Genomic DNA, 17,146 nt, shown 5'->3' with positions numbered 1-17,146 from the left:
GTATTTGTACGAATATAACAGCAATCTGCATAGCTGATAAGCTGCTAGGATGAATCCACTGGCCATTACTATCCTCCTTCGTAACCACATCCATCCCTCAAATTGACCCCACTTCTAGGTCACTTAGAAAGCAACTGGAAATGAAATGAAATTCCCAAAGTGAAATGTGCATATTTTCCTACTGCCAGTTATGACCAAAAAATAAAAATTAAAAAAGAAAATCTTGGTTGTTTCAACAAATTTAAACATCATGACAAAAAAATCTCCCATAAAGCCTTCACTTGTTTTCCACACCCCAGTCTTAAACTATCCTTCTTCTTTTGATTTATCTTTATACGATGGTATTAAATCGGCAAGTAAAGAGAATTCCTTATTCCTTAAGGGAATTTCAAAAAGACATATGAAAAAAAGAGTATATAACTCTGATCAGTAACTGATTAACACCCTCAGATTAACTTTGGTTTTCCATTCTTTGGCACAGGATTAATAAGTTAACTGATCAAAAGGAGAACAGATGAACTTATGGAACAAAGTTAAGAGCTGTTTCTGAAAAAGCAGAGGCCCTTGACGAATATGCAATTCTAATAGCAAAATGGAAGAGGAAAGACCATAAGCATTGAAAGAATAAGTCTAGGAAAGCATTACAACGTCCAGAATGCAGTTTCACAAAGAGATTTCCATACTATCCACTAAATGTGTAACATCATCACCTCAAGCAAGTCGACCTGGAGTACATTAATGCAATCCAATGCAGAAGTTTTAAGTTCAGAATCTCCTAAAAATGTGTTTTGATCATTTCAGTAAAATAGGCATCAAAAATGCAACTCTCCCTCTCCACCATATGGATATCTAGTCTAAGAATTAACTTCAGTGATTTTTTTTAAAAATCCATACATATGCAACGTTGCCCCTTTAATAATGCTCAAAATGTGCCCAAGCATAGTTTTATTTTTCAATACTACTGAAGTTAAGAGACACATGTACATGGTACAACCAGAGGGATTTTAAATGCCGATATTCTTAGGCTCTTCCTTCCAACTGCAGGCAGAGGTTCAAGAATCTTGAACCCAATACTGGAAGGGGAAGCGTCCGTTGCTGGCTCTGCCCTTAAACCCATGTTCTCACGATTTTAGCTGTAGCCGCCTCTGCACACCAAGTCCTCCAAGGGTGTGCACCGTGCAATCCCTCCCAAACCACATTTGATCCTTCTCCTCAGGGGTTTTCATTTTAACTGGGAACACACTCGTTCCATTTATATAAAGACTGTGAGCATCTTTGCCAAAGGTTTTCTTTCTTAAATAAATCATATAGGAATCTCTACTTTCTAGACTGAAAGACTCCATTATCTCCAAAGGCACCTTCAGAAGGACTCGGTCTCCTCTCCCTTCGACTGCAGAACCGGCCTAAATGATATAAACTGAAATTCTTTTTCTATTGGATTATAACTGACATACATTGTTATAGGAGTCAGGTGTACCCCACAGCAGCCTGACATTTACACACATTATGGATGATGACAAATCTAGTTCCCATCTGTCATCTCTGTACTTACTACGATACTATGGATGACATTCCCTAAGTTGGACCTTACATCCCAATGACTTATTTATTTTTTTATACTGAAGTACAGTTGACCTATCACATGACTTTTAGGTGTACGACATAACGGTAACTTCCATGACTGGAAGCTTGTACTTCTTAACCCCTGTTGCCAGTTTTGCCCATTGCTCTGCCCCTCTTCTCTCTGGCAACCACCAGTTTGTTCTCTACATTTACATGTCTGTTTTTAAACTGAAATTCTTAGTAATTTTTTTCTCCTAGGTCTGGCTGATAAGACCAATCACCATTTTTGTTAATGAGTTAGATAAACAGGTATAAAACAGAAGACAACTTTAAAACAGAAGTTTGAGGATTTTCTAATGCTAACACACTCATATTTCTGAATTTTGCTAATATCACCTTTATGGCAAGTGTTCCTAGTATATTATATCTAGGATTGGAGAACCCTTATAAGCTGATAAACTAGGTTAATTCATTGGTTTCCAATTTATTGCACGTTCTAAAGCACACACAGTAATCCTCCCATGCTGGAAAACTTGCCTTGCCCGGGCTCTGCTGTTTAAAAAGAGACATTTCTTGAAGAAATATGCTGAAATTCATCCATGATTCTGCAATACAGTGGCTGAACCTGGGTCTTTCATCTGGTTTGGAATTGACAACTTCCCAGCTAAAGAGACAAAAAGAAAACAAGAAATTTTAGCTGCCTTTTGATGATTCATTCAACATTCGTTGTTTCAGCAAATATTTATTGAGCACCTGCTACTGGCCATGCTCTCTGGAAAAGCCCTGAGAATTGAACAAGCCAGGTCTCTGCCCAATGAAGCTCATATGCCAAGAGAAGAGATTCAAGCTAAACAATTTCTTACACAACTCCCCCATTACGAGGGTGAAGTATAGGGTGGGGGCTTTGAGAGACCTCTGAAGAAGCCCCTTTTATGATGAACTCTGGATTAGCAGCAGTCTATCACAGGGCTTGGAAGAGCTCCACATAGAACAATGTACAACATGTGCAGAGGGCCTGGGGCCAGAAGGAGCTACCGGCACTACTGAATCGAGCCCCACATGTGGCTCCACAGGGACAGAGTCGGCCAGAAGAGGAAGGCTGCATAAAGCCTGGAAGGTAGGATGGGACCTAATCATAGGGGCCTGGGGGCACTTGTTAGGAACGCTGGAAACCTCAAGGATCGGGAAGCCACAGTGCTTTTAGAGGAATCTCGGCACGGATCTTCTAATCGTCATCATCATCAACAGCAACGCCTTCTCAATATACATTACGGTCCATCAGCTCAATAGAAAACTATTTGTTAAACTCAACAGGGTCTCAAAGTTCCTCGTATTTTTCTAATGGATCTTCTCCCAACCGTCATCATAGAATGCGCTGAATGTGATGTGTGGGTCAGGCATGTGCTCTGGGCCCCTGCCCTCATTTTCCCACAGGAACCTCAGTAAGCTAAAGCCAGTAACAGTCTCTCCAGGAAGAAGACATGCAGACACAGGGCATTCCCTAAAATCACCATCACAGCAAGTTCAGCCCACTCTTGCAATACTAACTCATCACCAGAATATACCAGTTGAAACAAGCTCTGTCAAGGGCCCTCAAATCCATTCATTTCATAGATAAGTGGTATGTGGAAGGCACTGCCATAGAGCTAAGGATAAGGCAATAAATGAACGTTGCCAGTACAAGACAAAGATTATTAGTGAACTGTCAGCTCACGTTAGTGAGCTGCAACTGCAAGGGAATCAGAGTGAGATGATCTCTGGATTCAAATCCAGTAGTCCTAAGACAAATCAAAGCTACCTTGACCCCTAGATGCTCAACTCCCCAGAGACTGTGTACACGTGGTTCTGATTTTTTTTTTAAGATTTAACTATAACTTAAAATTATATTTAAAAAGGAAATTTAATGAAGTAATCTACAAATTTCAATTGATTTATCTGAGAGAGCGTGGGGGTGGGGAGAGAGAGAACGCAGGCCGACTCCACACTGAGCAGAGCGCCCGTCATGGGGCTCAATCCCATGACTCTAAGATCACAACACGGGCCGAACCAAGTCAGATGCTTAACCGACTCTGCCACCCAGGCGCCCCTATTTCTTTCTACTATACTTTGAACACTAAGGCAATTTGTAGATTAGATAATTAAATGTCCTTTTTAAATACCATTTTAAGTTACATTTAAGTGAATCCAATAGCATTAAAAAAGGGAAAAAACAACAATTTCATGTTCCTTCCTCTTTATTCTATCAGAGTCAAATGCTGCTCTTGCCGAGTCACTGGCCTACCAGTTCTCCAGGTCGATGCGATCCCATGAGGTAGACACTTGTGAATGATTTCCTGACTATCCTAAGAAATGAACTTTTGGGGACGCTTAGCTGTCGGACAGTGGTTTATGCACCCATGAACTCTACCCCTCTCTTGAATCGCTGAGCAAGCCAGTTTAGCACTAGTTTTTGCCTAACTTATGAACGACTGCAGACCTACCAGAGGAAACACTAAGTGCAAGGATAGAAGCCACTCTCTGTAACAAAATCTCGCCAGTATGTCTGCTTAATGGGAAAAGATTTTGTACAGGAGGCTGAAAACTGCAGGGGGGCAAAGGAAATAATAAGATCATTAAAGTGTAGCCTTTAAAAAATGTATTTATTTGAGAGAAAGAGTGTGCGCATAAGTGGGGAGAGGGGCAGAGGGAGAAGGAGAAGCGGGTTCCCTGCTGAGCAGGGCGCCCCACATGCGGCTCGATCCCAGGACCCTGAGAGCATGACCTGAGCCAAAGGCAGACACTTCACTAACGGAGCCACCCGGGAGCCCTGTGGCCTCCTTCCTGAGGACTTATTGCAAATTGACTAGGCTAGGCCACTGTTTATTTGCTGGGGCCATACAGTGGACATAAATACGGACTTTAATGTCTGCTCTCTCTGCATATTTAATAGTATATTTAAGGATTTGGTTGAACTGTCTGGCAAATGCAATTCTAACAAATCAATGAAAAACTTACTATGGAATGCTTTATCATTCTCTCAACGATTCAAATGGAATGAATGAACATTTCGTATTTTGAAACAAATTTAGGAGTATTTTCAAGAGGACAATGAACAGATAAAGTGAGTTGTGTCCAGGCCATGAAAGATGAAATGGCAGGGGAAATGAATGAACTCCGTGACTGTATGTGACCCTCAGAATCAAAATACTGAAAGACAAAGGTCACAGAGTACGGACACTATGACTTCATTTACATAAAGCTCAAAGTCATGCTAAGCCGACAAACTGTTTGGGCAAGGAAATGATTTCAAAAAAAGCAACATCAACCAACCAACCACCACCACCAAGCTCCAGGACAGGGGTGGGGTGGGGGTATGTAGGGAATGTGACCAGCGAGGCCTATGGGAGCCTCCTGAGTCCTGGTCACGTTCTAGCTCTTGACTTAGATGACGGACACGTGCAAACCGACTTACTACTGTTCTTAAAGCTGCACACGGACACGCACATATGGCCTTCATTTAAACATCTGAGGGCTGCCTCAGTAGCTCGGGCGGTTGAGCGTCTGCTTTCGGCTCAATCATGATTCCAGGGTCCTGGGATTCAGCCCCACTTGGGGCCCCCTGCTCAGCAGGGAGTCCGCTTCTCCTTCTGCCCCTCCCCACACATTCGCTCAGCCTTTCTCGAATTAATAAAATCTTTTTAAAAAATCAATTAAATAAAAAATAAAAAGTCCTGGGACACCTGGGTGGCTCAGCAATTGAACATCTGCCCATGGCATGGCCCCGCGGTCCTGGGATCGAGTCTCACATCGGGCTCCCCTCATGGAGCCTGCTTCTCCCTCTGCCTGTGTCTCTGCCTCTCTCTCTCTGTGTCTCATGAATGAATAAACTTTTAGTTAAAAAAAATAAATAAAAACTTGTTATGATACATGTATGATCATGCTTTTCATTTAATAAATAACATTCTCAATGAGTCTATCTCACTTCACGTTCTATATACAAATGTTAAGTTTTTTGCCTCAGTTTATTTGTGAAGCAAACAGTATTTCTGAGAGCTAAACCATGAAACACAGTTTTTGAATAAGCTATACTATATAGAGATGCTGAAACCTTGTCCTAATGCTACCTTTAGGATTCCTATCTCAGAAATTATACATATTTGTATACATACTTCACTATTCTAGTAAGTAAATGCCCTAAAATCAGCAAGGAGCCTAGTCTAATACTAAACCATCTAAAATTGCCTAAATTATAACGTCATGGTGAAGTCTTCATACGATTTAAGGTGCTTAATACATATCACAATGAATTAACCAAAACGTTTGTTTTACATTGAAGGACCTCACCTATTTTCACAGTGGGATTAAGTGGCTATGAAGAAACCTCAGTATCTATCCATCCTTATTCATTTATTCAATAAAAAGTCACCAAGTTCCCCCTTTGTGCCTCATAGTATACCCAGTGTGTTTACTGTTGTTATTTCAAACCAGCACAAACTGAATACCTGTAGCGCAGTCCCTCTCTGTCTACAGACACCACCACTCGGTGGGAAGAAGAAACAAGAGGATATTCACCTTGTGAATATTTCCCATGTCATACAAGGACGCTCTTCTTTATACTAAATTCCTCCCCTTCGGAAAAAGCTTTATATGACAGTATCTTAGGACAATAATTTCTATGGTTACTTATACCAATACCATAACCTTAAATAATTCTAATTGATATTTGAATTACTGTCGCAACCACAAACAGAAACGAGGAACCCATTGTGTAGAACATGAAAATGTCTAACCAAATGAGATTTGGAAAGAACAGCAAATGTTTAAAAAGAATAGTAAATGTTTTGAGAAAAAAAAATGCATACATTGTGCTGAATAAATTTAGCGGAAATACGTATAAGTAAAAAACAACAAAAAAAGTCTGAGTCGAAAGCAAAGAAGAGAGCTCACTCTACAGCTCTTTAAGTGAAACGTGGATCCGGGGCATCTGGGTGGTGTAGTCGGTTAAGCATCAAATTCTTGGTTTCAGCTCAGGTGGTGAACTCAGGGTCGGGAGTTCGAGCCCCGTGTTGAGCGCCTCGCTCGGAGTGAGTCGGCCTGAGATTCTCTCTCTCCCTCCTCCCCCCACCCCAAGCTCTTGCATGTGCTCGCCTCTCTCTAAAATAAATAAATAAATCTTTAAAAAACGAAAATCAAAACACGAAACAGAAGAGTCACTCTCTGCGAGCTTCATGATCATTTTAACCTGTCCAGCGAGTTAATTCTGAGTCCCCCTAGAACATGCAGCTCTCCAGTCCTCCACGGTATACAGTCACCGTTACAGAGTCACACAGCATATATAACTGAACAGTACCTAATACGGTTGTGGACTTTGGAATAAAATACGACATTTGATACCAACTTTTCAGTCTTATTTTGTAGATGAAGAAAGTGAAACCCAAGTTTGTTCATTGACCTGAGGCCAAGACTCCTGGTTTCCAGTCATCCAGTTGTTTAGCACACGCGCCCTCTTCAAAGAATGGACAAATCCAATGAGCTCCTTTGATGAGACTTCAGATAATTTATGACAAGAAAGAGAACGCTCCATGTTCCTTCTCCTTTCCAGAGCAGGAGGAGTGAGGTGTGACTGAGCAACACCAACGTGGCATGTTGAGGACCCACCCTTCCCAGGAAAAAGGCCGTGCGCACAGCATCTGCTGTGGCTGGCTGGTGTTTTAGCACAGTGACGGGGCTGCCCCACCAGGGCCTCGGCTTTCCTGGAGGGCCCGTCTGGGGAACGCGGAGCCAGAGACGGGATCCCTGCGAATCTCGCACGATGCCGGGGAAACTGGTCTTCCACATGGTGTGTGGCGTCCTCCCAGCATCGCTGGCGCAGATCAACACGCAGCGGAAGGCCCGACTAACGGCCGGGCGGGCTGACAGGTCGGCGGAGTGTAAGTCTCCTGGGATGGAAGCTCGGCCGACGGCGAGAACCCCCGACGGCTTCAGTGTAACGCTCCAGGTTGATCTCCTTCCTCTTCAGCCTCAGAGAGAACGTGCATCTTCCAGGGAGGTTCCGGGGTCCCTCGCCCGCACCCTACCCCGCACCGGCTTCCCTGCACTTTGTGTGTCCCTCGCCCTCACGAAGGAGGGAGCCGCGGTGCGCTCCAGCGCAGGGTAAGGCCAGTTCAGAGTCGCCCCCTTCACGGCCGTTATTACCGCTTCTCACACTCCGGGGACGCAGTTCAGGCTCACGACTCCCGGCCCCTCCTGGCTCCCTGAAGGGCTCCGCCCGGGGATCGCACACGTGCGGTGCTTTCGAGAAAAAGCCGCCGGAACCAAGGCCTTGCAGATTCCATTCAGTTACCATCTTCTTCTTAGCGAAAGCTAAGGGCAGACTTTTAGCAAGGGACGTTCTGCAAGGTCAGGGTCAGCAGTTATTGCCTTGTCAGGAGCTGCAGAAGGTGAGGCTTCACCTGCCGCTGACAGTCGGAGGGGAATAAAAATCAGGAAGATGGTTCCTCAGACAAGCAGCCTCACTTTATCACAGAAGGGAGCTGAGGCTTCCACGTGGGCTTGGAAGCCAACCTCCCTCCTTCCTGCGTCCTTACCCCTGTTAGAATACCATCAAGTGCACACATTGCTGACCTGCCAACCAGCCCCCTGGGCCGTTCCCGAGCCGAGTGTGTGTGAACCCCCCGCCCGGCGCTTGAACTGCAGCCTCCTGGGCCTCACCCCACAGACTCCGACAGGGGAGGCCGGCGGGAGGGCCCAGCACCCGGCAGTTTCAGTGACGGTCCCAAGTGACTGGGAGGCAGGTGTTTCTTACCCAGAGGGTCACTGCAAGAAGCCACCTGGGAGAAGTCGCTAGAGCTCCTGACTCAAAAACAGAGACAAGAGGTGAACCGGCGTCAGGGAAGATGATACATCAGGGATTCCATCGGCCCTCCATCGGAAACAACGAGATGGGGAGGAACGGGGGGGGGGGGGGGGGAGGAAGGGGGGGGACAGAGAGAGGAAGACCGAAGGAACAAACACATGAACGCAGACAAAATACACAGAACAACGATTTTCAAGATCCTGGGCAGGAAGGATGTTTATTCGGGCAGATGGGAGAGTCGGTGGGCTCGTCGCCTGCGGTGTGCAGGCCGCAGCCCAGGGAGGGCAGCCCGCTGCACGCCAGGGCCCGCCTGGGCTGGGGCACAGAACTCAAGGTCCCAACCGAAGCTAAGGCAGCTGGAGACGCAGGGGAGCGTGCGGGAGCCGAGCCTGCAGAGAGAAGCCGGCCTGGAGCTGGGGACCCGTCCCCGTCGAGGCCACAGCGCACCGGCCTCCACCCGGGGCCAGGACCGAGGCCAGGACCAAGCCATCCGAGGGACCCCGAGGTTGAGAACGACGCCCGGTGTCACCAGCAGGGAGCCTGCCTCTCTCTGTGTGTCTCTCAGAAATAAGTAAATAACATCCTAAAAAAACTATTGTGCACCTCCTCTCTTTGAAAAACATATCAATAAAAAATGAAGTGTGACTTTTATATTGGAAGTCCAATTTGTCTCTGTCCAGTTCAGGGCCAGAGATGAAGTGTGAAGGCAGCGAGCTTCAGAGGGCAGCGCACAGTATCCTCCACAGGGGCTCCTGGAGACTGGAAATGTGACTCTCCCGTGCTCTTTAAAAATAGATGGTGACTCAGTAAGAGCTCGTGCTAGCAGCCGGCGTCGTCCCTTTCGCCCAGAGTCTTTGAGCGCCAGGAAATATGATGCAGGATAAGTGAATCTTGGCAGAGCGCTAGTAGCCTCTCTGTGCCGCGGCCCTCCCGTTCACGTCCATAGACCGGCACCGAGTAGAGAACGTGCTTCAGGCACTGGGCTCCCGGGCAGGGGGCAGGGGGGCTCCCAGGGTGAGAGTGCAGGGGGGCTCCCGGGCAGGGGTGCAGGGGGGCTCCTGGGGCAAGGGTGCAGGGGTCCCCGGGTAGGGGTGCGCAAGGGGGGCTCCCGGGGCAGGGGCGCAGGGGGGGCCTGGGCAGGGGCACACAGTGCAGCAATGGCGGGGGGGCTGTAGAAGCTGTAGGTGCCCCCTCTCTGGGGGTGTAAACCTCCCACAGGGCAGCTCGGGTGCCAGGGGAGGGGATCGCGAGTGGGGCAGGCAGCCTGGCACCCTCTGCGCCCCGGCTGCTCCACGCGGTGCCAACCAGGCCCGGCTCGCAGTCCCGCGCACCTGCCCCGTCAGCGCCACACCTGCCAGGCAGGGACTGGGCCACCTCCAGGTCACCCAAGGGAAGGCGGGGTGGCGGGAGCCGCCGCTGGCAGCCTTGGCACCTTCTCAGTCTCTTGGGGCTGCCACCGCCAACTACTGAGTTCGGGCCTGCGGGGCCACCGACCCACTAGACTCCTAGGGGCGCTGGCGGGAGGCTCAGTGCTGGGCGCTCAGGAGCGCGACCCGGGAACAGGGGCTCGGAGGCCGAGCAGCGGGAAGAGCCTTCAAGGCTGAAACATCCGAGGGGCTTAGTGGTTATTTAGGGGCACCTGCAGGATTCTTGTTGACTTATCCAAGTGTTTCTGGACGTTGTAAATCAGCGATAATCAGCATGTATTCCCTCAGACATATAAACATCTGCAAAATAACAGATAAAAAGCCCTAAACAGGGACATCTGGGGGGGCTCAGTGGTTGAGTGTCTACACCTTCAGCTCACGGCGTGACCCCCGGGGTCCCGGGATCCAGTCCCACGTCGGGCTCCCTGCATGGAGCCTGCTTCTCCCTCTGCCTGTGTCTCTCCCTGTCTCTCATGAATAAATACATAAAATATTTTTTAAAAAAAAGCTCTAAAAATTTGGAGACCAACTTTCATATATATGGAATAGTTCCAACTTTCTTCCCTTGCAAATGGAGAGTTGAACTGCCTTCATAATTAGGCAATTACGATAAATAGGTCCCATTAATTCCAAGAAGCATTCTAAACTGAAAATCAGTATTTTGAGTAAAATTCCTTCGGGCAAAACGTAGGTCCCAATGTTCAACTTCTCCATGGGGATCCCTGAATCCACAAGCACCTTCCGTTCTGCACTCTGGGCCCTCGCAGGACTCGAAGGCACCTGTGACACGCACGGACAGCAGGCCCGGGGCCCCGACGCAATTCAGAGATCAAGGAGTAGCCCGTCCTCCCGCGGGACAGAGAAAAGCCAGTCGTCTTTTGGTTTTTGTTGGGCGGCCTCAATTCACCGGAGAACATCTTCACGTGTTGTGTCCCCTCAAACACACACGGGCACACACCTTGTAATCACTTTTCAGATTCTCGGTATCTGCAGGAACTCCTTCTACGGCACTTGCTTCTGCAGATGTGCAGAATGTCCTAGCCCCCCCGGAATATGCCTCATGTCACACCATTTGTGTTTATTTGTATTTATAGGAGCCAGGAAGAGAAACCAAACAATAGTTTTCAGAAAGTTAACGAGGTCACCATTTCATACTGAGAAACAAAAAAAGGGATCAGCTCGGGATGCCCGGGGGACTCAGCGGTTCAGCGCCTGCCTTTGGCCCAGGGCATGACCCCGGGGTCCCGGGATCGAGTCCCGCATTGGGCTCCCATGCTTCTCCCTCAGCCTGTGTCTCTGCCTCTCTCTGTGTCTCTCACGAATAAAATTTTTTAAAAAGCAGGGAAGGATCAGCTACAGTCTATGCGGCCCCCTAGCAACGGAGACTCAGCAGCGTCACCGTCACACCCCTGGGCACAGCCTGGCCTGCGCCTCCCCTTCCCAGCCAGTGACTCGCGGTCTCGTGCTCCCTGCTGGGAGAGAACATCTGTGGATGCTCATTCCCGTCGAGGCTTTCTTAGGGCGGTCAACATCCAGCTACAGACCTTAACGTTTCTTGGGGCAACGTGTTGGAACCCTCCGTAATCCAGGCCGCCTAACCCGTTCCCCCGCGTGTGCAGGCGGAGAAATGAAGTGAAACCCGGCCCTGTCTCCGCCGAACACTCGCAGAATCAGGAGTGTGACAAAGCACATACAGGGCAGCTGGCGGGTTAAGCAGCAGGCGCGGGATTAAGGGATGAGCCGCGCTCAGGGGAGCCCCGGGCCTCGCTCAGCAGCGGCCGACCGGCCTCCTCGGGGCACGCGGTGCCACACCCGGGGCTCTCTTTACACGGAGCTTCAGACGAACCTGGTAGCGGCCACCTGGCGCCCCTGCTCCTGCGTCCTGTGGGCTCCAGGGCAGCACCTGTGTCCGGCTGCCCGCCGCCTGCCACTTCCTGCGCCATCCTGGTGTCTGCGGACACGCGCCCGTGGGACGGGTAGTTCTCAGCGCTCTCAGTCTCGTGCCAACTTTTCAGCAGTCGACTCCGCGGCCCGGGCACGAAGCACTCGAGTCCCACGAGCAGCGTGGAACAAGCCCCCACTAGCGACAGGCGGGAGGTGAGTCGCCTTCCAGCCCTGACCACGAAGATCGCTGCCGTCCTGACCCCCGACGGAAGAAGGGCCTGGTCTTTTCATCCCTATGGGACGGAGGCCAGCGGAAGTCCTGAAGCGTTCCTCGGGGGAACCGGAAATTGTGACTAGCAGGCAAGTTTGCGGGTTCGGAGGTCGGCCCTCCTGTGGCGGCGACGACACCCACAGACCCCGCCCAGAAGCACAGAGGCCGCAGTCTAGACTACACGTCCCCCCCGTGCCCTTCGGCTCTGGCCCAGGCACAGGACACCGGCGTCCCTGTGGCAACCCAGAGTGTCCTTCCTGCAGGCGACCACGGTCACCAGCAGCGCAGCCCCCGATTCTGTGTCCGGGCGCGGGGCCTGAATCCACACACACAGGCCGAACCCCCGAATGACCAGGTTCCTGCCGGCCGCTCCCACCACGAGGCCCAGGAAAACCCACCTGCCGGGAGGGTCTGTGCCGGCCCCGCGGCCCAGTGCACACCCCGCCGCGCGGCAACCCCCAGGGGCGTCACTGGGACGCTCCCTCAAGCGTGGGCCGCTGGCTACAGGCCACACGCCCGGCCCAGGCCGCGAACAGGCCGCGCCACCGCCACGCTCACGGACGAGCTGGCCCCCGGTGACATCAGGGCCTCCGGCAGGGAACAGCCCTTAGCAAGCGGATCATCCTCCACAGCCGTGGGAAAAGCAAGAAGCTCACCACGACGTCTGAACGCTCGCTGCACCTGCCATCCGCTCCCCGCAAAGCAGGTTCTGATGAGAAGCTACAGGTGAGCAGCGCAGGCCGCGCGGTCCATCCGCACAGCGCAGGGCCCGGGCAGCAGGCGTGCAGGGCCCAACCAGGGCGAGGCTGGGCCGCCCAGTCGGCTAGGCGTGGGACTCGAGGTCAGCTCAGGTCCTGATCAAGCCCTGCACGGGCTCCCTGCTCATGGGGGGGTCTGATGCTCCCCCCACCTGCCTCTTTCCCCACTTGTGCTCTCTCTAAATCCTTAAAAAAAGAAATAAAGAGGGCGGTGGAGGTCACCTTCCTGACGTGCTGCAGGATCTGGAAAGAACATCTGTGAAGCAAAGGGATGTGCAAGAGAAGGTGGAGGTGGCTCTGGCGCACGAGCCGCGTCATCGCCTAGGGGTGGGGGGGCAGGGGCTGACAGCAGGCAGTGAGGACAAGCCCCAAAGAGGCCACCTCTCCTACCCATAGCTTCTCTAGGAAAACACAAGCATAAAACCTGTCCGAGGGCAGCCCGGGTGGCTCAGTGGTGGGACACCTGCCTTCAGCCCAGGGCCTGATCCTGGAGACCTGGGATCGAGTCCCGCATCGGGCTCCCTGCATGGAGCCTGCTTCTCCCTCTGCCTGTGTCTCTGCCCCTCTCTCTCTCTCTCTCTCTCTCTCTCTCTCTCTCCCCCTCTGTGTCTCTCATGAATAAATAAATAAAATCTTAAAAAAAAAAAAAACCTGTCCAGTTCGAGAGGGTTCGCACAGGCACGCACATCCCCGCGTCTTCATGTGCGATAACAGCCACAGGAATCCGGCAAACAAACTGGGAAGGAGCTGCCTCTGAATTTCTAGTAGACAGTCGTTGCACAACAGCCTTGTGTATTTTTCCGAATCTTTTATAAAGAGTCTCCCCCACCAATCATCACTTAAAGAGCTCCTCCAAGAGCTCCTTCATTTTCATTCACACTATCGATCTGCTCAGGAACCCTTCTTTTTAAAAATGAGCATTCCTCTCATGACATGCAATTCGGTGCAAATAAATGAGATGTGAACGACCTGGGGGGAACCTCATGGTGCCGGAGAGATGCCCCCCATGTGCTCCAACCTCCTCCATGTGCACCTGCGACAGGTGCTCCTCTCTGCCCAGAGCCGGAGCTTCGGGCAAGAGAACCGGTGGCATCAGGTGTGGGTAACGGCCGTGCACGCACGCTGGAGATCACCCGTTCGGCCCACATTCCCGCCACTTCCAGGACATCCTCTTCACTGCATCAGACGTCACGGCAAAGTGACGTGTGCGCTCACAGCCTGTGCACATCCTCCGCACCCCTCACACGTCTCACTCCGGGTCACTGCTGACTGGATTCGCACCACTGATTATGATTCCATGTCCTTTTTTATCATTATTCCATTTTCTGCCCGTACTTGATAACGTAGGTTCGTGAGGCAGACTTGCTAAGATCCTTTGGCGGGACGGAGAGCTCTTCGAGCAAGCTCGATCACTCACTGTTCCTAGGGGAGAACTTTCCAGAACCACGGGGACAGAACGACTGTGAAACAGCACGCACCTGGGCCTGCACATTCCAGGGTTGCCTCCACCCAGCTAAGGAGATCAATTAAGTGGTGCCGGACTTTGCATCCCGACCTGCTTGGGCGCTCACAACCTCAGGTGAGAGCCATGAAGGTAATGAGCCCTCAGGGAGCGGCCACAGCCCAGACGGAACCCGTGGAGCCAGACGGCCGAGGAAAATCACCTGTTACCACGAACGACGCAAAAACTATTTTGAACAAACCCGCAATGAGAGAGACGCAGACAAAGAGGTCGCCTTTAATCACGGCCTGGAAAGACGGTCTGTGATTTCTCTATTTTCATCAGAACCGAATCTGTGGTGCACGTTCTTCTCTTTATTTTCTAGCTCATGTGACCGTAATGCAGTTTTAAGAAATGGGGAAAAATGGATCCTCAGGAGGTTGGGTTCTACAAAAACGGATTGTTTTTAAAGAAAGATGTATGCCATTGTTCCTCATGTTATAGTCAAGAAAGGCCTTGTACCTTCTGATCTGTATCATCTGGAACAAACTATCGAGGTCCAGCCTGGTCGGGTGACCCCTCCACGTATCATAGCCCCGGACACCTCAGACGCTGGGTATACGGTGGGTGCCGTAGACATGAAGTTAACTTTCAATAGAAACCCCGCAAGGCCAGGAGGGAACCAACTCTGAATTCTGGTTGGAGCCAGCTCTTCAGAATCACAAGAGCAGGGCAGCCCGGGGGGCTCAGCGGTTTAGTGCCACCTTCAGCCCAGGGCGTGACCCTGGGGTCCCGGGATCGAGTCCCACGTCGGGCTCCCTGCATGGAGCCTGCTTCTCCCTCGGCCTGGGTCTCTGCCTCTCTCTCTCTCTCTCTGTCTCTGTGTGTCTCATAAATAAATAAATGAAATTTAAAAAAAAAGAATCACAAGAGCAAATGAAGTTAACATTCTTTTTTTTTTAAGGTTTTATTTATTTGAGACGGAGACAGAGAGGGCACCAGCAGGGGGAGGGGCAGAGGGAGGCACAGACTCCGCGCTGAGTGGGGAGCCCGACGTGGGGCTCGTGACCTGAGCTGAAGGCAGACGGCCAACCGACTGAGCCCCCGCCCGGGCGCCCCTGAAGTCCACATTCTTTTAATGAATCGTGGCTCAAGAATGGAGGGTTTTCATGTGATGCAGACCAACGGCACAGCGGGCTCAGGAGTCCCCGGGAGGCCCAAGCCCTTCACAGAATGAACTCGGGCTGCTCGGGATGTCTTCTGGGCCGTGCCCAGCCTCGACACGGTCTGGGAAACCAGAGGGTCCGTGGACCCTGAGTGCAGTACCGCTGGTGGGATGATCAACACCCTCCACTCAAGGGCTGTGAATTGCAGAAAGCGCCGTCCGTGCACACGTTCACCTGCAAAGCTGACTTCACGGAACCTAAGTCCTCTACTGCCACTAAACAGCTTTTACTTTCTCATGTATGGACCTGAGAGAGGACTCCCCAAAGGTGGCGATATCGCTTAAAACAGCCCTGGTGATACCGACGGGAAAGACACAGCGGCTCTCGGGGACACGTCAGGCACTAGTCGGGGGGCCAGACCTCAGAGGGCGTCCCAGCAAACAGGCCTCCAAGAGCCGAGAAAGCTGATGACGTCGGCTTCCATTTCTGAGCTGGGCAGGGTACGCGACGGGCTTATGGCCTTGCAACGGAGGAACTTGAAGCCACAGGAGGAGCTCTGCCCTTCCTGCACAAGGGACGGCTGCTTCCCGGGCGCTCGGACGCCCTGCCGCCTGCCCCCTGGAGGTCCGTCAGCTGGGCTGTGAGTGTGGCTGACACGCTGCGGCCCTCCTTTGCTTTTGCAGAGTCAGTAAAACTTCTAGGACAACTAGAAGTCCTGTGTCTGGTCCAAGCAGGAACCTACGATTTCATTGAAACGCGTTGCTGGCGATCCCAGAGGTGGGGGTAGGCTGTGAAGGCCTCGTTGCCCAAATCGCGGGGTGCTGTCAACGTCAGCGCCTGACTCCCTGGGACTGCCTCAATCTTCCTTTCCTGGGCATCGTGGGGTCCTAAAGGGCTATCGCACCCCATTCTTATTTATTGCAAACAGTGGTCGCTTTTAAGCTGCTCTTTCGGGATTACAGGACGTCTTCCTCCCCTTCCCTGGGATGATACAGATGATCTATTAGTTCCAGACCATATTAACGAGAAGTTGGCGTGGCTATTCTTAGACTTGGGCTACAACCAGACCCACTGGCTGGTCTGGGGGCTCTCCAGCTCTTGGGGGCTTTCCAGTCAACCCAGTAATTATGAGCCTACCTGCATGTGCCGGGGGAGTCACATAATTGCCAAGTGACTGAGGGCTTGGGACAAAGACTGATGTTCTTGCCTAAGACGTCAGGAGCTTCCTTACACTTCCTTACACACCACCGTGAATTAACCAGGATTTGTAGTTGCATTTACTTAAAGAAGAGCAAGACTTGGACGAATCAAACAACTCACATACAGGATGGCTCCAATTCTAAATCATCCCCCACCAACATTCTTAGCTGTTTGCCCACTTAAAAATTCTCCAATGCATTCAGCACAGTTTTCACAGGCTGTTTCAGGATGTAGGCTCACCTGTCCTATCAAACGTCAAACTGATGGTGGTTTAAACAAGAGCCGCTTCATATCTGCCGCATGCACAGCACAGCGTAGTGGCCGAGGGTGCGCACAGGATCTCCATGGTGGAGACACCTAAGCTCTTGGTATCTGTTTGCTCAGATACTCCCAGACCACGCCGTACTGCGTGGTCCGAGACGTCTACTGCACCCCCCGTGCACCGGCCACGTAGAAGCCACAGGAAGGGGAGAGCACATCGGAGGGCCCCCCCTCCCAGCCGTCGTGCCTACACGAGGCTGGAACCCAGTTCCACGGCCGGGCGTAGCTGCAAGAGAGCCTGGGGCGTCCTTACACTCCCTCCAATCCTCACTATCCTCAC

General features: G+C 51.1%; 1 protein-coding gene across 6 annotated transcripts in view; it reads right to left on the bottom strand.

The window, feature by feature from the left end:
- Nucleotides 1-17,146, bottom strand: part of RETREG1 (reticulophagy regulator 1) — a 121,511-nt gene that overhangs the window by 12,878 nt on the left and 91,487 nt on the right. For all 6 annotated transcript variants that reach the window (XM_072757216.1, XM_072757221.1, XM_072757218.1 and 3 more), the window contains one exon: nucleotides 2,101-2,227. In XM_072757216.1, the coding sequence (XP_072613317.1) occupies nucleotides 2,101-2,227 (127 nt within the window). The remainder of the gene's footprint in view (nucleotides 1-2,100; nucleotides 2,228-17,146) is intronic.

Source organism: Vulpes vulpes, chromosome 4 (genome assembly GCF_048418805.1).
Source record: "Vulpes vulpes isolate BD-2025 chromosome 4, VulVul3, whole genome shotgun sequence".
Classification (NCBI taxonomy): Eukaryota; Metazoa; Chordata; class Mammalia; order Carnivora; family Canidae; genus Vulpes; species Vulpes vulpes.
Note: the sequence above shows the minus strand (reverse complement) of the source record. Positions and strands in the feature narration are given on the sequence as shown.